At 37.4% G+C, this 27,653-nt stretch overlaps 1 protein-coding gene across 1 annotated transcript; it reads left to right on the plus strand.

Moving 5' to 3' along the window:
* On the plus strand, positions 1-26,383 carry LOC140160823 (tRNA (carboxymethyluridine(34)-5-O)-methyltransferase ALKBH8-like). Its single transcript, XM_072184133.1, has 12 exons — positions 1-75; positions 4,739-4,940; positions 6,372-6,612; positions 8,566-8,706; positions 13,706-13,906; positions 16,323-16,393; positions 18,821-18,927; positions 19,912-20,042; positions 22,190-22,429; positions 23,928-23,974; positions 24,497-24,646; positions 25,553-26,383. The coding sequence occupies exons 2-12, from the start codon at positions 4,809-4,811 to the stop codon at positions 26,294-26,296; spliced, it is 2,205 nt and encodes a 734-aa protein (XP_072040234.1). The 5' UTR covers positions 1-75; positions 4,739-4,808; the 3' UTR covers positions 26,297-26,383.
* Positions 26,384-27,653: the final 1,270 nt, after the last annotated feature.

Genomic DNA, 27,653 nt, shown 5'->3' on the forward strand with positions numbered 1-27,653 from the left:
TAATTGCCAACGGGTTGTATTTACCATGCACGACCGTCACCCAACTAGAAAAATTCGAGAAATGAGAAGTATTGGGTAAGCTTATGAAATTTCTTCTATATTTTCCTGCAATTGTTTTTTTTTTAATCAGCATTCAGGTTTTCTACAATTTTATCAGGTGAATTTTATGTACAATTTTGAAAATCTAAATCGTGTATTTGATATTTATACATATATCTTGTCCTTGACCTTGTCCTTGACAAGCACATGAGCATGACAAGCCCTGAGGCTGAGCCTCCCTTGCACAAGTTGCAGGGGCGTAGCAAGAGCCTCAGGGCACAGTGTAATCGCCCCGATATCTTCATAGCAGAAATCGCCATGGTAGGTTGAATCCACTGCCACGCATGGCCATTTTGTATCGACCTTTTAATAGTTTTGAGTCGCATAATGGGCCGAAGCACAGCGATATTTCACCTATTGACCACGTATCAAATTATTATTTCTCTACTGGACTCGAACCCAAGACTGCATTGTACCTTTTGTCAAGGATGTACCAAGCACGGCCAAAGCATGTTCAAGAGACAATACCAGGCATTTATCATGAGGGCTACCATGCTGGTATCATGAATACTCGGATAAACTCTTTTGTTCATATTGCTAGCAGAGTATTCTTGTGATGAGTTTATAAAAATTCGCTGTAGGAACTTTAGAGTTTAACTGATACCATGGGTTATAGTTATATTCCATGCTATTGTTCTGTACTTAACTGCAAACTGAAACTCGCTTTTATAAACCTCTACCTGCTTAAGTATGTCTGTGTGCTGTAATACATCCGATCACATGCCGAGGCGTTGAATATGTAGTAAAAGGCAGGTCCGATAAAATCCGAAGATATGACCAAATTGATGGTTGAAGGCGGAAAAATCCGCCAAAAGGCGGAAGATGCCATATGCATGTATTTGTGCATTGTACTTGCATAGACCCTAGAAAACAAAACTCGAAAAATATTGTAAAACTGGAATACAAAATGTCATCATCATATTGGCCTTTGATGAAAATTTTATCACAATAGCCCTTCGGAAATGGCTTGAATCTATTCAAATATCAACCCATTTATTTTCTACAATACAGTATGTATTCTTGGGAATATGAGAGTTTTGTTTTGAAATTTTTTGTATGGATCAAACATTCGCATATATCAAGAGATGGCACTATTTTTTGGGTAGGGAAATATCGCTGTGCGAAGGACATCTGACTAAGGCTGCTGACAAAAAAAATAGCCCCGATTAGCTCGGTGACTGACCCTCGCTGTGTGTCAGTCGAGCGTGGTACGCCATAGTGTCATATGCTTTTAGATTGGCCTATACACTGCGCTATATAATTCGGCAGTTTTTGATTCAAGACGCAAGCTACTCTCTCAAGACGCAAGCTAACGACTATCATATCTGTTCAAATATATTATATTCAAGTGCAAGGAACCACATCTGGTTTCTTTCCCGGGTTTCTTTATACGAAATCATTTTGGGAGATATTCATCATTTTCTACCCCGGTATCCAAAGATTTTCTTCTCATATCAAACTCGTGCATAGCAAATTCACGTGTATCGATCCCGGGTATTTATTTTAGTATCTCTGCTGACAAAGTAATTATTAGCCAGACGATGTCGGTGTGCAGGGGGCCCATGGACAAGGATCTGTATGGGCCCTTTTAACCAGGGCGGGATTTACCTTATGGAGGCCCTGGGCCAGGCCAAAATTTGGAGCACCTTCAATAAGACGGCCTGAAATGATACCAGTAAATGAAGCGTTTCTAGATAATTTCAAGAACACCACCGCGCATGTGTAAGACCTTTTTAGCCTACGTCTCGTATCCTACTATCGGATCGTTGAAACAAGAAAACCTCATCACAAATTCACTCACCTTCCTACTACACCACCAGTTGAAATAACACTCAAAACTTCCTGTGTTATTCCTCAAAACAACATGTAACTTATACGAGTGGATATTCTGTAGTGGTAGATTAAATGATAGTTTAACTTCAACACTACACTATTTTTTGCTCACCTGGAACGTTTTCACTAGTTTTTACTAGCATCTTCAGCAGATGGTGAATAAAGAAGGCGTGCAGAGCGTGTAAAAATTTTGCATAGATTCTACGCACATTTCGATTGAGCAGTTAAAGAATGCGCGCACAGCGCGCGAAAATTTTGAGTCACCAGCCCTTAATAATTCTATAACCCCCCCTATTTTAGGTGTTAAATAAATTATAAACCCCCCCTATTTTTCGTCTGATAATTCTATGACCCCCCTGTGTTTTTGGGACCCCCCCTTCCGAAGAAAATGCCAGCCCCCTAACACTACATGTCTTATTTGACAACAGATAACAATACTCAATTTAGTCTTATATAATTTGCATTGCATCCATGTAGCACAGTGTCGACACCCTGTATTATATATATTTTTTCCCTGCAATGAATCACATCTATACTTCGTTGGTAAGTGACGGGCGATTGGTATTTCACCGAACGCAAGAAAAGGAGTCCTACATGTATCTGATTGGCTAGAAATCGATCACTAGGTCGCTCAGTGATGGTGTACAAACTCAAAATGTAGAGATGTATTCAATTCTATTTAAATCAATATTCTATTATTGACGCAGAAAAAGAAAGTTGCATAGTCATAGTGTCTCGATATGGTACATTGTATTATCATAGACTTGTGATTTAATATTCTATACAGCACGTGGATCTGAGCTGAATGGGCTATGCGTGTTCCTTTTATATGATTATAATTCTCAAACATCTGAATATAAAAATATCACATTTTTAATGTACGATTTAAAAATCGTTGTGGTGAAAATGCAGTAAAATATATCCATTATCTGTTTAAAGAAAACAGCAATCGCCGCTGAGTGTATTGAATTTCCAGTTACACTGTAGTGTATTGAAAACAAAACCTGGGTTTTACCTGACAACAAATCGAATTTTCTTGTAATGGCAACATCATATGGGGTACTGAGCATGCGCAAATCGTAAAAACATGTAGAATAGAAACTCTGTGGTATCTCATATCGTGTAAATGATATGCTTAGCCTGATGAGTCTGTTGCAAAACGATTGGATTCGTCATACTATCGCGGCAATTTTTGACACAAAGATAAAGGGATGATGACGCTGTGTGTAGATCTTCAAAGTCATTCCCTGCAACTCACAGGTGTACATGTACATGTACTTTTATGTTAAGAACTTGGCTTTTGAAGGGATGTTTTTTATCTATATTTTCTCAATTAATGATTAAATTAATAAATAAAAAATATTCTATATATTAGTATCCAAGTAGTGATTATAGTTATGTATACATGATACATTTAACTCTAGAATACAAATTAGGTTTTTACCAGATTTGACCGGTTTAAACCTGATTTTAACCGCTTTGTGGACAAAACAGGTTTTGACTGGTCAAAGGTCTAACCAGGTCAAAACAGGTTTTGACCGGTCAAAAGTCTAACCCTGTTTTTATGCCTTACCATAGAGTTTCTGTTGCCAAGAACCTTCTTGGATGTCTCATTGAAGGCTGTTTTTATGCCTTACCATAGAGTTTCTGTTGCCAAGAACCTTCTTGGATGTCTTGTTGAAGGCTGTTTTTATGCCTTAAAATAGAGTTTCTGTTGCCAAGAACCTTCTTGGATGTCTCGTTGAAAGCTGTTTTTATGCCTTACCATAGAGTTTCTGTTGCCAAGAACCTTCTTGGATGTCTCGTTGCAGGCTGTTTTTTGCCTTACCATAGAGTTTCTGTTGCCAAGAACCTTCTTGGATGTCTTGTTGAAGGCTGTTTTTATGCCATACCATAGAGTTTCTGTTGCCAAGAACCTTCTTGGATGTCTCGTTGCAGGCTGTTTTTTGCCTTACCATAGAGTTTCTGTTGCCAAGAACCTTCTTGGATGTCTTGTTGAAGGCTGTTTTTATGCCATACCATAGAGTTTCTGTTGCCAAGAACCTTCTTGGATGTCTCGTTGCAGGCTGTTTTTTGCCTTACCATAGAGTTTCTGTTGCCAAGAACCTTCTTGGATGTCTTGTTGAAGGCTGTTTTTATGCCATACCATAGAGTTTCTGTTGCCAAGAGCCTTCTTGGATGTCTCGTTGAAGGCTGTTTTTATGCCTTGCCATAGAGTTTCTACATCAATGTCAGCATCATTCAGCAATGGGAAAAATCTTCCTCAAATTTCAACTTCATAGGAGTTTTGAGTGATAATCAATCAATCAATCAATCAATCAATCAATCAATCAATTTATTTCATCCATCCATTCATATACAACAATATGATTATGATAAAATGAAATACAGATGTATTTTATATATACAATAATATAATGGAAAAAGCAACTATTTTTATGAAAAACGTTGATGAGATTGATGAGGACACTGATAAACGCAGAGCGTGAAGTGCAGTGCCCTCGGCCTAAAGTTACAACATACAGCATTTAACAAAAAAATAAAATATGCTCAGTACAACTTACACTAAAATAAAAATCCTGCACTGAGTGACTTTGAGCTTTTGTACATCGTATCGTTTGGTCTTGTTTTTGTCTTGAATCTAAGTCGTAGGTTGGCTATAACCAGTTGGTGGTCAGACCCAACATCTGCACTATATAATAATTGGTTGGTTTATTGCATAGGGTCTATAGCAGTTCTATACATGTTTGAAAGAGGACAGGGGTAAGATGAGTTATTTTCATATTGTTTACTTTATCTTTTGCAGCAATTTAGATCCAGTAATGCTATATTAGAAGGAGAAGGGGTGAAGTAAAGGGAATTGTAACTTTCAGAAGATGGCATCTGCAGAATCACAAGAGAAGAAAAAGTTGTCAAAAGCAGAGAAGAAAGCAGCCAGAAAGCAGGCTAAGTCACAGCATCTGTTATTGAAGCATGATGGTATAGCTACATCAGAGACACCAACCAAGGTATATATACTGCGCCAATAAAGTATCCTTACACTTGGATAAATAATCACAATTTCAAAAGTGAACCATATTAGGGTAAATTAGAATTTTAATAGATGCACTATCTAATCCTGCACATTATGACACCACATTGAATCCAATGTGACATCAAGAAGTAAAGTTATAAGCAATTGAATAGACGAAGGTCCAGTATTAAAAGTGACAAACTGGCCTATACAAGGCGCAAAAAGATTCCAACAAAGAGACAACACAGTTTCTTCAATGAAGCATTATTTAAAGCAGTTTTTATTTCAGGTTTTATTTCTCTGTACTTTTCATAACTTTCATTTTATTTGTCAGTTCTTTTGTTTCAGTTTTCTTTTGTTCCTTTTGTTTTAAATTAAAGCCAAACGAATAAATTAGTCATTCACCACTCTCAAACCATATGTCTAGTCTGTGGAGTTTTAAATAGGCCAGTTTGTCAATTTTAAAACGGGACCTTCGTCTAATCAAATGCTTGTAACTTTGCTTCTTGAAGTCACATTAGATTCAATGTGGTGTCATAATGTGCAGAATTAGATAGTGCATCTATTAAAAAAACAAATTTACCCCAATATCGTTCAGTTTGGAAATTGTGATTATTTTTCCAAATGTAAGGATACTTTATTGGCGCAGTATATAATTATACATTCATGTATAATAACAATGCACTATGTGACACATCGTCTACACCAGGTAAATAATTATTTTGTGTAGGCAGTGAAACGAAGTGGTCTATAAATGCTCCGCCAGCTGCCGAAGGTCACAAGAGAGTCACTCCCCGTGCGTATTGGTATTGGTAATTGGTGTCTCATTGGCTAAAAACCCCGGCTAAAAACTAATCGCTATAGTGCAGCGACGTAATTAATTCAGCTGTATGAGGCAAAATTGTTATTCTCTTGGGGCAATAAAGCTTGTATATACAGTCTCTATAGAATTGATAACTCAATGACAATAGTCCGAATCGACTCGCATTCCTGAAGCACATGTCCTAGCTACATAGGCCTATGCTGGTGTATTTACTATTGATATGATCAAATCTCAATTCTGTGAATATATTTCATTATTTTTGCTATTTGAAAAAACTTTTGTGAGGCTTGCACATGAATATATATGTTGAAAGAATATGAAAACCTTTACTCTGCATATTGAATTCCCCGCCTGCATCTTGAAAACAAAAACTGACATAAAAAAAGAATTTTCTTGAGTTAGTAACGTTAAAGAGGGTAATGAGCATGCGCAGATCATGATTTCAACAGCGGAGCATGTGTATATGCGCTATTCATTTTCAATGTAATTTTTGTTGTAAAGGTTAAAGGACTTGATTTGGTTTTGTAAAAGCACTGTACAAATAAGACTATGTACATTTTGTATGTTTCATTTGCCATCTTCAATTTGTTTTTTTCCCAACAGTTTCTTCTCATAGGTAATGGTGGTCTTCTAAATGGCATTCAACAGGAGCTGCTTGCCCCCCTCTTTAAACACTATGGGCAAGTGGAAGAGATTGTTATGTTGCCTGGGAAACCATATAGTTTTGTGTGCTACAGAGAAATTGATCGCGCCATCAAAGCTCATGACAATTTACAGGGGTATGTGTTAAGAGATGGACTGGGCCCGACAAATATCAGGATGTACTTGTCTTATGTTACACAAGGTGAGTGTGCCAGAAGTATGTAAGTGCAATAGCTGCCCTGTGAACATTTGGCAAGTTACACACACACACACACAGTATATTGTACTCATCCACACATGTCAGCTACACCTGGCAGCTATTTGCACTTACTCACTTCTGGCAATGAGCAGTCAAATTATATGTTGTGATCATGGTACACTGCCAAATAGGGTTCATTGTTGCCATTTTCCCTAATGCCATTTCATCTAATACTCATTTAGACCTTTAAGATACAACTGGTTTATTACCAAAAAGGCTAATTATAGTAACTATGTTTACTAACCATATAGTCTGATAGCCATTTGGTCTGATATTTTTAGTAACCATTTGGTCTAATAATAGTTTGGGCTAATAACCATTAGGTCAAATCATTATATTGTTTAATAACCAATTAGTCTGATACCATTTCATCTATTTGCCAATTTGTCTTAAAATTTGCCATTTCATCTACAACTGGTTACTACAACTGGGCTTTCTTTATGAAAGCAAAGATTTTCAATTATTATTTTGAGCATGAAGGCTATGGCTGATTCCCCTCAAATTTAACAAAATTTCCCTTGTGAAAAATATTTGCCAATGGCAGAAAGTATACATGAGGGCTACGTTCATAGATTCTGTTCAAACTGTGTGTTTCTACTGGGGGAACAGTTGGCGGGTAATGTGGTTTAGTTTAGAGTGTTACCGGTCAATGTACTCAGTGGAAACATATCGGTTCAGAGTGATGCGGTGTGGACACCCGGCAACCGTGATCCACCTCATGAGGTAGACCATGTGGCGTGACACCCGGTATTTCTGTCAGTGGAAACACAACGGTTAACGGTTGCTGGGTGTTGAATTTCTTTTATGTACATTTTATGTATCACATCGTGACCTTAAAAGCAGCTTGGGGGTCAGGAAATTATTTTCAGTACTTCCGGTACACACCACAACCCTTATTTTAAGCATCAGTAGAAACGTGCTGGTTGTTGCCTGAATCGCATTGTGGGTTACCAGGTAATACCGGGTAAAAATACAGAGTGCTCAGTGTAAACACGCAGAAAGTAGCCCTCGTAATCAAAAATGTCTTGCACTATTCCAGTTGACTTCCGCACACCCCCTACAAAAATATGACCATAATCTCTCTGACTGGAGCTATCTGATTGGAATTTACCTGAAGGGGTTACTCCATTTGAAATCTACACCACCTGTGTAGAAGATTAAGGTCTTCTATATGTGACCAGATGTGATCCAATCAGGCTAAAGTCAGCAATAATAAAACATAGAAATGAGATAAAGCTAGGCAAAAAGTGAGAAGAAAAAACAATAAAAACAAAATAAAATGGACATATAAAAGGTTCATAACTTCATGCCACCAAGTATTCAAGAGACCTGTGGATTCAACATCAGTATGAGTAGGTACTGAGCAAGTTAGTAATGGTATAAACTAAATTTGCAAAATTTCCAACTTTGGCCTGAGTGGATCAGATAAGGTCACATATCGTCGTTGGGCATGTGCTTTTGGCCTCTGAACATGCTTAAAACAAAACTGCCAACAGGTTACATAGGTGGTTTTGCTTTAAACGTGTTCAGGGGCCAATGACACATAGGAAGTTTTTCCTGTATGGTGTATCGATTTCAAATGGAATAGCTCATTTTGAGTCTTGATTTTGAGTAAAATAGGTCAAGTACCTTGAGGCCTATTGACCTTGACCTATTTTGCTGTGTTAGGTAGGTAATTAACAGAACATCCAAGATGGTGCAATCATATCCTTATTTGAATTGTTTTATCAAAACAAACATTTTGACACCCCTTTTGTCAAAATCGGAGCACTTTGATGTTTTTTTACCCCCATGGTGCCAAAAATGTGACCTTTGACCTTTTCGGTTATAACTCAAGAACGGTACGTCCCAGATAGGTCAAACTATACACAGTAATATAACTTGTTTCTATTTCAGTGCCTAAGAACTCCATAAATTGTGAGAATCTACCAGCTGGCCTTATTCTTATAGAAGATTTTATTGATCAAAGTTTGGAAAGAGAGTTACTCGAGAGTATCACGTGGGAGGATGGTAGTGCTACTTGTGAATCCCAATCTGGTAAGAAGGAACAACTAAGGGTTTACTTATGCTAGTTTCATACTTTCTTGCCGCTTGCTGCTTTGCTGCTCTGAAGATGATTTTGCTTCACTGCGCAGTCGCACCAGAAACGCTAGTGGTGACCAGCGGCAAGCCGATATATCGATCAAGCAACCGCTTTGCCCAAGCGGCAGCATCGCTAGGAGTTTGATTAAAGTCAACTCGGAGCGGTGCCGCTCTGACGTATGAGAACAGAGTAAGATTTTGGAGTGGTGCAGAGCGGCAACATTGGCTTTCATAGTCATGCCGCTGCCGGTCAGCGACTTGCTGCTCCGCTTGCAGAAAAGTCCAAGTGGCATGATGAAGTCTTACACCGCTCAGCGGCAAGCGGCAGAAAGTATGAAACTAGCTTTAGAGTATACTTACTCTTTTGATGCAAAAAGTATAATATCAGGCTCAGTGACCTTTTCTGTACAGCATCCCAGCAAACAGAAAATACTTTTTGGTTATTATTTTATTATGATTAAATAGCATTCATACATACTCACGATATAACGAAGTTTCTGATTGGGTTTGGGCCCTTTTTTGCTGGTCATAAATTCCGTTTATGACCAGTACGTAGGGCATAAACAAGCTGCGTCATACAGTGTTGGAACCCAATTAACGTGATCAACGATTTGCTAGTGTTGCGATACGCCAAGATGTCACCGCGCCCATCTCACGTGGAGCGCAAAAGATGACGCGTTGACTCCCGGCCGCTGACCTTATGAGCCGAGCTGCTTCCTGCAAGTAGGCCTACTCATTTTCTCCCAATTTTTGAAGGAAAACGGTATGGAAATGTTATTTAAACTTGTAAACCCTTATTATTTTCACTTGTATTGAATTGCAAACAATGTTCAGAATGTTGGGTATGTATGAACGGGGTTCATTCATAGGATTTTGGGCATGATCGTTGATTTATGTCCTCGGCTCACGCCTCGGGCATAAACAGCGATCATGCCCTCAATCCTATGAATGAACCCCTAATTTGTATTAGTGCCTTTACTAAAGGACAAAGTGCTGTACAAGCAAATTTATCCTTATAAAGGATATCTTTTTTAAATGTGTGGGTGTTTTTTTTGGGGGGGGGTCAAAATGTTTTCATAACATTCAAATTTTGGGTCATGAAAACATTTTTTAAATGTTTTGTATGATGAAACGTTACAACATTTTAAAATTTTAATTATTTTTTGGCAAGGCAAACATTTTTGCAAAATATTTTGTTAACTCAATATTTAGAATATGTTGTATCATGATTGCAAAAATGTTCTCTGAATATCATCAAAATTCTTTATAGTACCCTTTATATAACCTTACATTTAAATGATTTTTTTTCTGTAAAATGTTTTTTTGTGAGAATCCTGTGGTGATATACTAGTAATAAGAAACTAAAGGTACAAACCAAGAAATAATGGCCAAGCAATTTTGGTCCCATAAAAATAACTTACAATGCTTTAGAATATTTACCATATCCAGTAAATAAAAGGAAGTCGCTAAATCTTGTCCAGAAGCAGTCTCCGAGATGCTTTAACTTTCAGCTCTGATTTATGCGTATATTGATCGGGTACATATTGCCATTAAACCATCTGACGTTCATTTTTGCAAAACTATTCAATCACTATGGAAATAACAAAAAAAAAATGGTCGGTTGCTAGGCCGTTCAGGTCAATAACCTTATGGGTCAGGTCATGACAGCAAACGCGTCAAATGCAAGCGATGTCCAACACGTGTGGTAAGCGGCGAGTCCGCACCTGCGCGTACATGGTTTCACGCTCATTGTGACGCATGATATGGACGCACTTAATGTTGGCTTACCGCGCGTAGGCCTACGTATGTGTGGGTGTGTACGTGACTGATTGCTTCTCTGAGACAGTGGCGGATCCAGGAATTTGGGAAGGGGGCACACTGGAAGTTTTTGCCGCCACCTTTTTGAATGGCCACGAAGCACCATTGTGTCCTGCGCCGTGCAGCCGGCTGTGTCCCCTCAGAATTGGAAACTTAGTCAAAGCAAAGGCCTTGAAGCAATTTAGGGGGATCATTGGGTGTAAGCTGATGAAATGGGGGGGGGGGGGGTCATTGGGTGACAGATTTGCAAAAAAAGTCCACTTTTCAGAGGGAATGTTAAAAATAAGTAGCCTACAGAGTCGTGTAACTGTTCAATATAGCCCGAAAAGGTTAAATGTTAGGGGTTGGATGAGCCCACTTTAGTGGAACTTGAAAGTCCACATTTTGGAAATGCTGCGGCCCCTGCAAATAAATCCGGGCTATAATGTAGGCCTAGCTATTAACAACACGGGCTCGCTTAAAATGCTTTGCTGCAACTTTTAAACATGTTATTTACATGTTAAAGCAAAGGCCTTGAAGCAATTTCGGGGGATCATTGGGTGTAAGCTTATGAAATGGGGGGGGGGGTCATTGGGTGACAGATTTGCAAAAAAAGTCCACTTTTCAGAGGGAATGTTAAAAATAAGTAGCCTACAGAGTGGTGCAACTGTTCAATATAGCCCGAAAAGGTTAAATGTTAGGGGTTGGATGAGCCCACTTTAGTGGAACTTGAAAGTCCACATTTTGGAAATGCTGCGGCCCCCGCAAATAAATCCGGGCTATAATGTAGGCCTAGCTATTAACAACACGGGCTCGCTTAAAATGTTTTGTTGCAACTTTTAAACATGTTATTTACATGTTTTATACCATTATAACCCGAAATTGAAACGCTTTTCTAGCAACCTCTTCTAACCAGGCCCGTGACGCAGGATTTTGTTTGGGGGGCTGATTTTGAAAAAGTGGACCTTTTTTGCCAGGGGGGGGCTTTTCCTCAAAAATTTGGACCTTTTTTGGCCTAAAAGGTGTAAAAACCCCAATTGTCATACCCCGGCGTACGGGGCTGCTTCTAACATTAATGTTTTATGATTGTTGGGATAAAGTTAAAATCAACTATTTTGTCACGAGCTGTTTCAAAAAAAAATCTGAGGGATTGAGTGAGTAACAACATTATCACAGGTCTGGATATTCACTTAAAGTTTAGCTTCTTTAATATGACAGGAGCTAACATATGATTATCAAGCTAACATGATCATTACTATACTGGATGAATAATCTACACCAAGACACCATGATGATCATCACCGTTGACCATGTTTACTAACCACTCCCGTTTACTAACCGCTCCCGTTTACTCAACTAGCGGGGACCCGCGCGAAGCGCGGGTCTCCCGCTAGTTTGAAATAAAACCAACCCGAAAGTTAGCTCCCACAGTAAAGGATAAGGTGGATGTACTGGTCCAGCCAAACTGACTACACAGATCTGGGAGATACTAAGGATAACCCAATGCAACCATTGTCCTAGGAGTATTATTGTGCATTAGGCATACTCCATATTTTGGTACTTTACTGGACTTTATTAAGTTATCCAGCAGGGATATGCTACATGGCAGTACGTTGAAAGCAAATGAAATCTGTGATACTGTAGGATTTGGTGATCAAACTACTGTTTCTGCACAGAGAAAATAAAAAAGATGAGATGATGGTATACGAGGGGTATCCAAAAGTTTTTGACATCACCCAGAAGGAAAAGAGCTATATTGATGAAATTTTGTCAGTGTAATCACTGGTCCTTATGTACATTATGGTCCAAAAATGGTCTCCTAAGTATGTTTACTTTCTTTACAGGTGGTGCTAGATGGGCAGTAGGCGCATAACCTGTAAGATAGTGAAAATTGAGGCACGCAGATTGATTAAGTTCCTGCATTTGGAGGGTTAGGCCTACAATGCTCAGAAAATCTATGATGAAATGAAAGCTATCTGCATGTGATGATTGCCCATCATATGGCACTGTTGCTTTTTGAAAAGGAATTTCCAAACTGGCCGCATGTCTCTTACAGATGAGCCAAGAAGTGGACGCCAATCATTTACGGATGATCGGCCACAGTGAAGAAACTCAAAAAGTGGAGGATCTTATCATGAAAAGGTTATGCGCCTATTGCCCATCATAGCACCACCTGTAAAAAATTAAACATACTTATGAGACCATTTTTGGACCATAATGTACATAAGGACCAGTGATTACACTGACAAAATTTCATAAATATAGCTCTTTTCCTTCTGGGTGATGTCAAAAACCTTTGGATACCCCTCGATATTATATTTAGCATCTTTACAACCCTTTACAAAGTAATGAATTTGCCACTGCTATTTCAGTTGTCAAACTACAATCCCACTGTTTGTATCTTAGCAACTATATTGAAAATCAGAGGCTGATAAAGTTTGTTGACCTTCATATATGACATAACGAAGTGTTATACCTGGATGAAGCTACAAGACCATAAAACTTGTCATTATAAAAATGTTGGCATTAATACAATGTCTTTCACATGTATCAAAGCGCTTTACATTTATTCCACTGTCATTATATGTCAGCTGCCATACTTTGCCCAAGGCATGCTCATACCTTTGGGCAGCGCTCAACGGACAATGTTCATATCAGATCCCCATTTCACCCCTGGGTAGAGAGAGGCAAGTGAGGTAAAGTCCCTTGCCCAAGTGCACAACACGATGGCACTGCCAGGGCTCGAACTCACAATCTGAGTAAAGCCTGTACCGCTGGACCACCCTGATCCCATTATAAATATATACAACGCCACATTGGTATAATCTACAAAATAATCATTTCTTAATGCTTATGATTTCATTCAATGTCAATACTGGAGACTCAACATTACCATATCCAAATTGTTTCTGATTGAGCTATATTTTTGCAGTGGCATAGCTGGAAGTTTTTCATGGGAGAAAGTCCATGTTGACGGATATTGATATCTGAAACCAAGTTGCAGTAACCCTGTTTTAATGCACACAAACTCAACTAAAATTGACAGGCTCTGTTTTTAAAAAGTCCTGAAACTTCCACATACATACTTGTGTCATTCTGAAAATAGTTTTTCAGAATGCGCTAAAAATAAATGTACAATCAATTTTTTTTTCACCAGCTCAACAAAGCCTTAAGCATCGGCGAGTGAAGCATCATGGTTATGAGTTCCTGTACAGTACAAACAATATTGATAAAGACAACCCAATGCCTGATGGGATGCCGGCCTTATTTGGGCAAGTTATTGATGACATCATGGCTACTGGGCATGTGCAATGTAGGCCAGATCAGCTGACCATTAATCAATATCAACCAGGACAAGGTAAATTTGGGCTATTCCAGTTAAAATTCATACACCCCCCTATGGAAGACATGACCTTAATCTCCCATACAGGGAGTGTGAATTTCAAATGGAAGTACCTGAATGAATGGCTCCATTTGAAATTCACTCAGGAGATTAAGGACATGTCTTCCACAGGGGATGTATGAGTTTCAACATCAGATTTGAATAATCATGCTCTTTTATTTTTTATTGGGTGATGACAATTGTGATGAAAACCATTGAAAAATGTACAGGAAAATGGACATGGACTATAATATGACCCTTGATTGACCACCATCTTGCTACCAAACAAGGTTCTCCCTGAATTGCATGCATTCTGCATTTGTTTCTAGGTATACCACCTCATATTGATACGCATTCTGTATTTGTTTCTAGGTATACCACCTCATATTGATACGCATTCTGTATTTGTTTCTAGGTATACCACCTCATATTGATACACATTCTGTATTTGTTTCTAGGTATACCACCTCATATTGATACGCATTCTGCATTTGTTTCTAGGTATACCACCTCATATTGATACGCATTCTGTATTTGTTTCTAGGTATACCACCTCATATTGATACGCATTCTGTATTTGTTTCTAGGTATACCACCTCATATTGATACGCATTCTGCATTTGTTTCTAGGTATACCACCTCATATTGATACGCATTCTGTATTTGTTTCTAGGTATACCACCTCATATTGATATGCATTCTGTATTTGTTTCTAGGTATACCACCTCATATTGATATGCATTCTGTATTTGTTTCTAGGTATACCACCTCATATTGATACGCATTCTGCATTTGTTTCTAGGTATACCACCTCATATTGATACGCATTCTGCATTTGTTTCTAGGTATACCACCTCATATTGATACGCATTCTGCATTTGTTTCTAGGTATACCACCTCATATTGATACGCATTCTGCATTTGTTTCTAGGTATACCACCTCATATTGATCGCATTCTGCATTTGTTTCTAGGTATACCACCTCATATTGATACGCATTCTGTATTTGTTTCTAGGTATACCACCTCATATTGATACGCATTCTGCATTTGTTTCTAGGTATACCACCTCATATTGATATGCATTCTGTATTTGTTTCTAGGTATACCACCTCATATTGATATGCATTCTGTATTTGTTTCTAGGTATACCACCTCATATTGATACGCATTCTGCATTTGTTTCTAGGTATACCACCTCATATTGATACGCATTCTGTATTTTTTTCTAGGTATACCACCTCATATTGATACGCATTCTGCATTTGTTTCTAGGTATACCACCTCATATTGATACGCATTCTGTATTTGTTTCTAGGTATACCACCTCATATTGATATGCATTCTGTATTTGTTTCTAGGTATACCACCTCATATTGATACGCATTCTGCATTTGTTTCTAGGTATACCACCTCATATTGATACACATTCTGCATTTGTTTCTAGGTATACCACCTCATATTGATACGCATTCTGCATTTGTTTCTAGGTATACCACCTCATATTGATACACATTCTGTATTTGTTTCTAGGTATACCACCTCATATTGATACGCATCCTGTATTTGTTTCTAGGTATACCACCTCATATTGATACACATTCTGTATTTGTTTCTAGGTATACCACCTCATATTGATATGCATTCTGTATTTGTTTCTAGGTATACCACCTCATATTGATACGCATTCTGTATTTGTTTCTAGGTATACCACCTCATATTGATACGCATTCTGTATTTGTTTCTAGGTATACCACCTCATATTGATACGCATTCTGCATTTGTTTCTAGGTATACCACCTCATATTGATACGCATTCTGTATTTTTTTCTAGGTATACCACCTCATATTGATACGCATTCTGCATTTGTTTCTAGGTATACCACCTCATATTGATACGCATTCTGCATTTGTTTCTAGGTATACCACCTCATATTGATACGCATTCTGTATTTGTTTCTAGGTATACCACCTCATATTGATACGCATTCTGCATTTGTTTCTAGGTATACCACCTCATATTGATACGCATTCTGTATTTTTTTCTAGGTATACCACCTCATATTGATACGCATTCTGCATTTGTTTCTAGGTATACCACCTCATATTGATACGCATTCTGTATTTGTTTCTAGGTATACCACCTCATATTGATACGCATTCTGTATTTGTTTCTAGGTATACCACCTCATATTGATATGCATTCTGTATTTGTTTCTAGGTATACCACCTCATATTGATACGCATTCTGCATTTGTTTCTAGGTATACCACCTCATATTGATACGCATTCTGCATTTGTTTCTAGGTATACCACCTCATATTGATACGCATTCTGTATTTGTTTCTAGGTATACCACCTCATATTGATACACATTCTGCATTTGTTTCTAGGTATACCACCTCATATTGATACCCATTCTGCATTTGAAGATGCTATTATCGCACTCAGTCTTGGTTCTCAGGTAAGAACACAGGAACAGCCCTTTAGTCTGAAAGGTCATTAGTCCGAAACAGTTTGAATAATCAAGCATGAGAATTTTCAGTTTAAAAACTGAATTCAGTTTTTTTAAAGTCAAAATTTCAGCAACTTTATTTAATTTCAGCCTATTTTTGGTACTTTTTGCTCAATTTCACGCGCATTTTAAGTTTTTTCAGGTTTTTTTTAGAAAAGTGCAGTCTCATGCCTGTGAATTACGGTTTTGGACATTTTAGGTTAGGATTCGGGTTAGGGATATTGTTATGGTTAGTATTAGGGTTAATGTTAGGGATAGGGTTAGGTTCAGAGCTAAGATTAGAGTCAGGGTTATGTTTAGGGTTACAGTTGTTTTATGTTCTTCTTAACACCCCAGGGGAGGTACTCAAGTTTGGTCATGTAGGGGTGAGCTGCACCAAAAGTGGACCGATTAATATACCAATTTTTCAGAAATTTGGACCCATCGATATACCAAAACTCTTTTTTTTGGCTGAATTTAACCCAAACTTTTGGCAAAATTTCAAACATTTTGGCTAGATTGAGCCATTATTATGTTTTGATGGATCCAAGTGTGTGAAAATATTGGATCCAACACATAATAATGATAAAATTGATACTTTACACCAATATTTATTGGTCTCGCTATGAGTTGTAAAATATTGGACTCGACTACGTCTCTTCCAATATTTTTAAACTCATAGCTCGACCAATAAATATGGGCTCAACCGATTCAATTTTATATCAAAATTGGGCTGTTTTCCAAAAAAATTGAGAAAATTGTGAAAAAAGGACCCATCCATATGCAAAAATTGGCCTAGAAGAAGGGGTAATTGATATACCAAAAGGCTAAAAATGCTACCCATGTTTGCAGCACGTCCCCATATGGTCATTTGTACTGAGTATCCCCCCCCCACCCCCGGGCTTAACACCATGTTTCCTCTGGGTTTGGTGGCTGATATAGTAATGTGATATGCTTGCTGTGCCTGGCTGAATTGGATCCATTCTCACCATGTGACCAAACCATGTAATCATTTGGTCTTCAATAACTCCTTTCTGGCGGGTGTTGACTGCAGACGACATGTTTCAAAAATTTCAGAAATGTAAATTTTCCTGACCATATTTGGAATCAACATGAAAATTGCATTAAAATGAGTACAAACAAGCCTAGTATTGGTTCAGAAATTCTTAAGATAGCTCTTGATATTTTGAGAAAAGATTTCAAAACTTGAACTTTTTCTGTTGAAGCACATGGATAGCATGCAGAGCAATAAACTTTATGCCTACTATATCTCTTATTACTTTGTTCATCTTTGCCGGGCTTATTTGCTGTTTTCCTTGGACATTATTCCTTTATCAGTCTTATTCATGGGCCATGTTTTTCAGATATTTGGGTCAGTTTGGGGGTAATACAAACTTTTTTAGGCCTAACATTATGGATTGTTATAATTCTGTCATGCATGGTCAGTCTTGTTTCTTTCTTTTCCAAAATTGAATGACAAATATCAAAAAGGAGACATTGCACAAAAAAAGGATAAATAAGGCTTCAAGGCTTCAAGTGTCAAGAGACATGCTGTAAAATAAGACCATGAGGCCTTCTTCTTCAGGATACTTTTCAACGTCCCGTGAATGGAACCAGGCGAAAAGGCCTACTTTATACTTGGAACATTAAGGGATCTGGAATGAGCGTTTTGAGCATTTGGACAGTATTTTTGTGGGACATGAGAGCACATCAGACATATCGAATTGCATTCTGAATACGAAGAATGTCTTTCTGATATCAAATAATTTTTTTTCTTTTTTTAAATACACGATATAATACAAATTTTATGGCAAATTATTAAAATTTGATATTTTTCACATTTTTGATATATAACAGTCCTCAAAGTTAATTTTATAAATCTAATGACATATTCTTAAAGTGTATGTAGCTAGGAGGAAAAGCCGACGATCAATTGAAAATTTTGACCTTTCATATTGAAGATATGGATTTTTCCCCCAAAAGACCTAATTAATTTTAGGCCATCGGCTTTTCATCCCACCTACATACACTTTAAGTATAAATCATCAGATTTATAAAGTTTACTTCGAGTACTGTTAAGTATCAAAAATATCAATTTTTAATCATTTGCCATAAAATTACATTGCGAATTAAAAAAAAAAATCAAAATTATTTGATATCAGAAGGACATTCTTTGTATTCAGAATGCAATTCGATATGTCTGATGTGCTCCAATGTCCCACAATAAATACTGTCCAAACGTTCATACCCCATCCCTTAACTTTTATTTTGTGGGCCAACGTAGTACCCTCGTCTATAGCACAAAAGAAGTGGACCTACTATCACCGGCATAGTAACAATAGCTCAAGAATTCCTGCTTATTCATTTGTACTACTTATCTTGTTGTTATGTGCACAGGTGTTGATGGAATTCAGCCATCCGGATGGACGCCACATTCCTGTACTTCTTTCGCCACGTAGCTTAGTGACAATGACAGGGGAAGCCAGATATCTTTGGTCTCATGGGTATGTTATGCAGATTTTATGGTAATTTTATAGCAAGTAAATGACATCTCTATACGACATCCCTCAAATTTTGTGCTAGTGAATTTAAGGAAACGGAGAGCAATGTGTGCACATTATTTTTTGTGGGACATGAAGAGTACATCAGACACATCAAATTGCATTTTGAATACGAGCAATGTCCTTCTGATATCAAATAATTTTGATTTTTTGAAATTTGCGATATACATGTAATACAAATTTTATGGCAAATTATTAAAAACTTTTTATATTAAACAGTCCTCGAAGTAAAATGTATAAATCTAATGATACATGCTTATATGTATGTAGCTGGAAAGAAAAGCCAACCATCATTTGAAAATTGTGACCTTTTGACGGTATTGAAGGTACACATTTTTTGCCAAAAAGACCTTAAGATTCATAAAGTTTACTTTGAGGACTGTTAAATATAAACAATTAATTTGTTAATGATTTGCCAAAATTTGTATTCTATCGCAAATTTCACAAAAGCAAAATTTTGTGATATCAGTCGGGCAGTTTGATGTGCTCTCAGGTCTTACAAAAAATAATGTACAAACATTGCTCTCCGATTCCTTAAAGCATGTTTAAACAAATGTGTGATAATTTAGCTTTTTTAAATAAGAACGGCATCAATCATAAAATGTTGGATAAACAATTTCCAAAAGATATTACATGTATGGAAAATCAGTAAAAGTTACTTTTATAGTAGGAAAAAAAATCAAGGAATTTATTTTTTACATTTTTGTCCCATGGGCAGAGTGATATTGTGTTTTGAAACATATTCTGTGATAATATTATACTGAAATGCAAGCTTTATAATGTGGCTGTGGCCATGAGAATTTTAGCTCTCTGATATCAAAATCGATCTCGTATAATAATATGCTTATATATATCCCATCAACACATTCGGTGATTGCAATGGTCATTGTAAATATTACATTGTTATTCATTTTTGTTTTTCAATAGAATTACACCTAGGAAAGGAGACATAGTCCCAAGTGCCACAACGGACACCAAAGGCGGCCTTACGCTAATGCCCCGATCTGTTAGAACCTCCTTGACTTTCCGGGCCATTAGAAGGGAACCATGTAAATGTGGTAAGTTAATAATATGGCAGTAAATCATTTCATAACCTTGTTGTGACTGATGGGCAATGTAGACCCTGTGGAAGCCTACTAAACTAAATAATGCAGAGGTACTGAATTGGAATTCTGTGCTTTTTATATCCTATATAACATGATGTTAAGGTGGCTGTGTACTCTCAGACATGCATGTAGTAAAAGTGCAATAACTTTGTAATTATTCGCGCAAAACATATAAAAGTATACATTTTTATGACGGCAAGACATCAATAAATCTTAATATAAATACAGATTTGGGGTAAAAACAACAATTTTGAAGAAAATCACAAAAAGTGAGCTTTTGGCAATATTTGTTAGGTACAACATAAAAAAAAAACACTCTTTCCAAAATATTTTATTTTGTTTTTAGCTCAATCTTTAGGCTCCATTCCAAAAACGTTTTTTTTATTTTTTTGATATTGGCCTTATTTTTTGAGATATTGACCATATAAGGCATCAAAATGAACTTTTAAAATTCAAAACGCCTATTTGCACAAAATGATGCCCAAAATCGGAAATAGACCAAAATATAAAAAAATGAGAAAACTGCGTTTCTTGAGTCGATCATGCTTTTTACGATGATCATATTTGCTTACCTATAGATGCTGTATTTATTGAGTTATCGTGTACCTAAATCGTCATTTTACCGAGAAAATGAACATTGAAATAATGGCCGTTGAAGTTTAAAGTGGTCACATTTTGCACTTTCATCGAATCTCACAGGAGAATGCGACAGTTTTCGCTTTTTGAAACTTATATTACGTGAACATCGGGTAAATCCACAGCCCCTTGAGAAGTTTGAGCGAAATCCATTCATAACTTGATATTTAAATCGGGGGAAAAAACTTGAAAAAACCCACATTTTATCAGCTAAAACTGAGCCATTTGACCACTAGGTTTTTGTGAAATCAGTGCTTCCGTGGTGTTTCCATAAGATGCGCCACAAGATGCAGATAAGCGTCGCGTAAGCGTCAGCGATTTGTGCGTTAACAAATTGCGCGACATAACGCGATGAGTTGTTGCGCGTGTACCTTGCTGGTACAACAAAGATTTTCTTTCCTTTTCAATTTCAAACACGAGTGGAATAGTGAAATAAAATCCTTAAAATATTGCAGTTGGAGGTTACAAATCTGGATTTTCATTCCTTGTATTTATAAAAAACATAACAAGGTACAAATATATCAAAAAAACTCAATTTTGAGAAAGAAACAATGGCTAGAGTACACAGCCGCGTTAACAGTCAGAGACAGTCTACTAAGAGTCACACTTTGGGTTTGCACCCAAAATTGCATTTGTGACATCTATCACAAATTTGTGATCGCGTACAGAATTTTTTACAATTCCGACCAAAAAAGGTCAAAACCAATTTGAAGAAACTTACTTTCTTGCTGACAGTTTCGTCAGTGTACCACTTGTTGTGATGATCCAACAGCTGATGACTTAGATTGTAGACCCCCGTCTCTGTTCATAACTCCTTGCCCCCTTCTCCTGATCTGAATCAATTCAACATCAACCTTTGAAAAAGTCAGTGGTTCACTGACAAACTGTCAGCAAGAAAGTAAGTTTCTTGAATTGGTTTTGACAAATCTAAAAACTTTTAAATAGGGTTTTTGTGAATGCAAGCCTTAACAATACTATTATATGACAAAAATTCATATGCGTGTGTTGTAAAATTTGTGAAACTTACAAAAATAAAACCCACATGAAAATGACCACTTATACATCAGATGCTTAATAGGCGGGGAGGCAAAGGGGGGGAGGCAAATGTCAAGGTGGGGTATTTGAAGAAGATGGTAAAAAATGGGCTAAATATGACAAAAACGGTCAACAAATCTTAAATATCAGGGAGGCCAGCATGGGGGGGGGGAGGGGGAACACCAGGAAGTTCATTTGTCAAGATTTAGTTCAGATTCTGACATTTTCTTGACCATTTCTTGACTTTTATTAACTATTTCTTTAAATTATAAAGAAATAGTTAAGGAAAGTCAAGAAATAGTCAAGAAAATGACTGAATCTTGAATAAATCTGAACAAATGGATTTCCTAGTGGAAGGGGGCAAGACTTATCACAGGGGCAAGCTGCCCCCTCCTTAGGCTATTCTATTCTCACTTCCTGATCCCCAGATTATCCAAGTAGATGTGACAGCCAACAGAACCAAACCATAGTGAAGGCAATTCAGGAGCATAATCCCTCAGCATCGCTGCCTACCTCAGAACAGGAAGCAGCCGTCTTAGAGCAAACTCATGTTCATCAAGTCTACGATAGAATAGCTGAGCATTTTAGTGATACCAGACATAAGCCATGGCCAAGAGTGGCTGAATTTCTCAATAAGTTAGCTCCAGGATCTGTGGTTATGGATGTAGGTGAGTAATTCTAGCAAAGGTGAAATTTAGTGGGTAATGGGCATTGTTCCATGCCTGTGAGTCGGGTAATGTGGCACACGAAGGATAAAATCATGGAAACAAACATGTGACAATTTTTTACAGGAGCCTGAGAACAAAATGCAGCGTATATCGCAAATTTGAACACATATGGGCTGCCATTGTGGGTGACGGGGTTGCTCACTACTATCTTCTATATATCTGCTACTATCGAGTTGACAGTCACCAGCACCCCTGAACCTAGTGCTCATGTGCTATGCATTAAACATTACGTACAATACACGATCTGGTATCCAGGCTGTAAATCGCAGTTGTGTTCCAATTACGCAACAGCAGTGTGAGGGCGGTTTACATGGTTTTACAAATTGCTCAGGCGGCTGCCAACTCCCATATTTAATACTCCCTGAAAACAATGCATATCATCTGAAAAGTCTCTTTTTATCAGCATAGAGGATATTTGCAGCTACTAAAAGTTACATAATTCATGTTGATAAGCTCAGTTTGTTTGGAAATTAAAAACACAAGAATTCAGCCTTGATTTGTGCATAATGACATCAAAACTATTAAAAAGATCTTTGACATTACAGCTAGGTGAATTTTGAAATGATCAAAATGTCACAGCAGAAATAGATCAGATTGTGCTCACGGTTGTTTGATGTGATCATTTATTAATTTTTCAAACAAAACATTACATGATGTTCTATTCTAGACCTGAATAATACCAAAAGCTATCACACTAATAAACTGTATGTACACATATATTTTGTAGCAATTTTTAACATAGATTTTTGTTTCTACATCAAATTATTCATCTTTTTCTGCTTTTTTGTGGTAATTTTTATTCTATAAACTGTATATTTGTATGCAAATTGAGGGTGCTATTTACATATATTTAAATTTTAAATTAGCCAAATATTATGAGTGATACCTTAAATTTCATGATAAAAAGTTTTTTGAAAATTCCCTTGTCATTTGTTAGTCTTTTTTGCTGATGTTCCAGGCGCGTATCCAGGGGAGGGGCGAAGGGGGCGCGCGCCCCCCGGGTAAAAAATATAACAGTGAAAACTTGTCCATGAATGTCTGCTAAAATTTCACACAATAATAGTGCCAAAATGGTCCACCAAATGGATTCAATTAGGTCTTCATTTTGTAAAACTTTTCACTTCTGAGGGGCCACATCCCCCTCAGACACCCCCTGCGTCGCACAAGCGCTCCTGGGTGGCCGCTCCGCGGCAATATTGTAGGCCTATTTGACTAAGATCGAATTTGCGCCCCCGGTCTACGAATTCCTGGATACGCGCCTGTGTTCTAATACCATTATACAAGTGTATACCTCTTGTAAAGATGCAAACAAGATTTAAGATAAATAGCGCTATCATTGTTCAACTTTTCTTAAAAATGACTCAGTTTTACATGCCATCAAACAACTGTGGCTCTAATTTGTAATCAATTAAAATATGCTCTTTTTCTTCTTGAATAGGGTGTGGTAATGGCAAGTATCTTGGCGTGAACAGAAGCCTTTATACGGTAGGTGTAGTTTCATATTTGTTTGTTTGTTTTCTTCTTTAGCCTGGATTACTCATTCAGTGGATGTTTTAAGGTGTCATCTGTTCCTCAATGAGGCCCATATGTACATTAAGGTGTCATCCTTGAAATGTAAAACAATCTCACAAGCGTCTTAAAGCCATAATGTACAATTTCCATCAAATTTTTACTTTGCTATAGTGGTTAAGCCGAAAGGTGTGTATTCAAGACAAAACTGGACATTTTTACATGAAATTCTAGCAGAGAAATTATACGTATGTATCTGAGTGGGGCTTCAACTTTGTCCATACTTCTGTTTTGCTCATTTTGTGCCAAATTTTTCATTGCAAAAAGACAATTTTAATGATTTATCCTTCACTTACAAGCAATTTATACATAGTTTTAACCTTTTTTTAAATACTTTTACTGGGATCACTGAATGGGCCTTTATTAAATTTGGGAATTATCTCCATTTCAGTGCATAGTGCTATAGTATAGTAATTAGACCCAACCTTTTCATTGCAGATTGGCTGTGATAGAAGTCAGCATTTAGTAGACATATGTAGACAGAGACAATTCCAAGCATTTACCTCGGATGCCTTAGAGTTGCCTGTCAGATCTGCCTCTGTTGATGCCTGCATATGTATTGCTGTTATACACCACTTCTCAACTCAGGTGAGGAATCATACATTCATTTTATGTATAGACAATTCTTCTAATTTGCATGCATTAGCCATAGACGGGGTAAATAGCAGTGGCGTTGCCAGTTTTTTGGGAGGGGGAGGGATAGACTTGTGAATATACCGTTTAGAGGTTAATAACTGCGCATCGGTTATTTGGAGGGCATTGTGAAAAATCTAAACATTTTGCCTTTGGAACCGAGGAATATGCCCCAAGGGATATTCCGAGGTCGAAAGCAAAATGTTTAGATTTTTCACAATGCCCAACATATTACCGATGCCAAGTTATTAACCTCATTCATAACCGTCTATTTAATCTCTTCACCTTACAAAATAACACAAAATATTGCTCAAAACTATATAAAAATAGATGATTTTTACATCTTCCCTTTCCAAAAATCGATCAGGCTAAAACAGGATGACCAATAACAAAAGTGCGTATCACAATCTGTGCAAATATAGTAGAGCGCAATCCAAATCGACGCACAACAACACGCAAATGCCGGTCAATTGTGTGCGACATTGGAACAATTGCGCATTTTGCGATCAATTGTGAGATATTAATGACCTCGATTTGCGTTTGCGTTTTCACAAATAACTAAATGTAATTGGATCGCACGCACCGTGTTTATTAATGAGGTTATGAATATGTATTGGTGATATCCAAAGTCACATACTGAGGTCAAAGGTCATTTGAGGTTAACTTGTAAAATGGGCTGAAAATGAAAAAAAAAGTCTCACATCTTCGGACACCGCCGTCCCTATTTTTATACCCGAGGCCCAGAATTTTGGTTCCAGTTAGGTAAAATTGGGGCACTGTGTATGTAGTAAGCGAAACTGAATGTATGCTGTGTCAATATTTACTTTCATTTCATTATATTATATTTGTTTGGTTTTACAGGCAAGAAGAGAGAAAGCTGTTCAAGAAATTGTCCGGATCTTGAATTCTGGTGGTCAAGCTTTAATCTATGTTTGGGCTGTAGAGCAAGAAAGGAATAAAAAGAAGTCCAACTACCTCAAAGACTCAAAAACATCTGATAAAGTACAAATTGCAAACAATGGTGCTACTGACTGTGAACAAGAAGCAGTTGATACTAACTTGGAAACTGAGAGACGTAATGGTGATGCATGTCTGCAGAAACCAGTAACCGATTCATCGATTTCAAACCAGAACAGCAAAGTAACGGTGAAGGAATCACATTCAATTACTGCAAGCCCCAGTAATGTAGGTTGCTCAGATACATCTCAAGACTGTTGCAAATCACAAGGTACAGCAGATAGGGAGGATGTTCCTGATATTGAGAGGAGAAATGGAGTTGGTGAGAAGGGAGTTAGTGTTCCACAAGGTAACGATCTCCAAACTACAGACAATACATTACCCATACACAAAAACAGGACTCAATTTGTGCAGCCGGATCTTTTGGTGCCATGGCATTTGAAAATCAAGAAAGACACAAGTCAGGGGTCACCTTCGAAAGATTTGACAGCTCAGAATGAAGCAGCGCAGTCTGTTGTGTATCATAGGTATTATCATGTGTTTAAAGAAGGTGAATTGGAAAAATTATGTCTCTGTGTAGGTGATACAGAGGTGGTTAGTAGTTATTATGACCAGGGAAACTGGTGTGTGGTTTTCAAGAAGAAATAGTATAGTGTTGTTCCTTAGAATGCTAAGCTTTACATTGAGTTTGGTCCTATAGTGCTATCGGTGCCCCGATCAGCAGTGGCTGCCGTATGGGGGGGGAGCAATTTATTGCAATTTACATTTTGTGGGATTGTGGAAAATTGTGGAAATTGTATTCTCAGTATTGTCTCAATGAATTATCTTAGGGCGTGATCACATCAGGCACTTTTGATGTAGGGACGTGGAGTTGACCCTACATCGAAACCACTTCCCCGTGTAGTGTGAACACAAAGTAAGTGGATTCGACCCTACATCAACAATGTGGATCGAAACTACCTGGTTGAGGTAGTTTCGACCCTAGGAGGTGGGTTAAATTTCAGTAATGTGAACGCATAATAATGTGGAGTGATCCAGATCGACTCCACATATACCGGAAGTGGCCGTGGTCGTACGGGCAGAAATAGTGAACGTCAATGGAACAAAACGAACTGTATTCACTGGGAATTGACTTCATGACATTTACATGCTAACAATATTTCAGTCCACAGCATGCTCAACATAAGCTTACATAAATTACTTGTTTTACGATCAGACAGGCCGTGTTACGGGCAATCCCAAATAAATGGCTTATGGTTCTGTATTCAGCGTTTTAGCCGCCACAATGTTACCGCTAATCGCTTCTCTGGGGTGATGGCTTTATGAAATTTGGTATCTATGCTGCGTGGTAACGGCGCTTTACTTCCGGGTCGTTCTAACATCCGGGTATGTGGATTCGCTCCACTTACGTCATAACCCACTTTCGATGTAGATAAGCTTGGTAGTGTGAACGCGAACTCAATGTGGAGTTGATGTGGATCAACACCACTTCACTACCTACTATCTGTTCAATTAGCTTAGATTCTTGAATTTTTAAGATATTTGAAAAAATAAAAATTTGTGGTCAAACTCATCAAAGAAAAGTGTTAGCACAGCCTTAGACCTAACATGATTTATACTTTTCAAATTCTAAAGTTCCATTTAAAACCCCATTTCTTTTCAATTTTGGTCTCTTCCCGCGATTTTTTTTATAAAAAGCCGTAGAACGTCGGGTACCATAAACTTTTTTGAATCAATCCATTTAGAGCAATGGGGACGAATGTCACAATGCGCAGAGATAGTATTTATTCGACCATCTGCATCAGGAAGTATTGTCCAGCAAAATATTTGCCAGTATGCCTAATTTATGTTGAAACCCTACTTTTGAACATTTATGAACTAAGGTTTTCTAAAATAGGCACAGCTTATATAAATAGGCCTACATTCCTTGCGTATTTATTTATTTATTTATTTATTTATTTATTTATTTATTTATTTATTTATTTATTTATTTATTTATTTATTT

This window comes from Amphiura filiformis, chromosome 9, assembly GCF_039555335.1.
Source record: "Amphiura filiformis chromosome 9, Afil_fr2py, whole genome shotgun sequence".
In the NCBI taxonomy this organism is placed as follows: Eukaryota; Metazoa; Echinodermata; class Ophiuroidea; order Amphilepidida; family Amphiuridae; genus Amphiura; species Amphiura filiformis.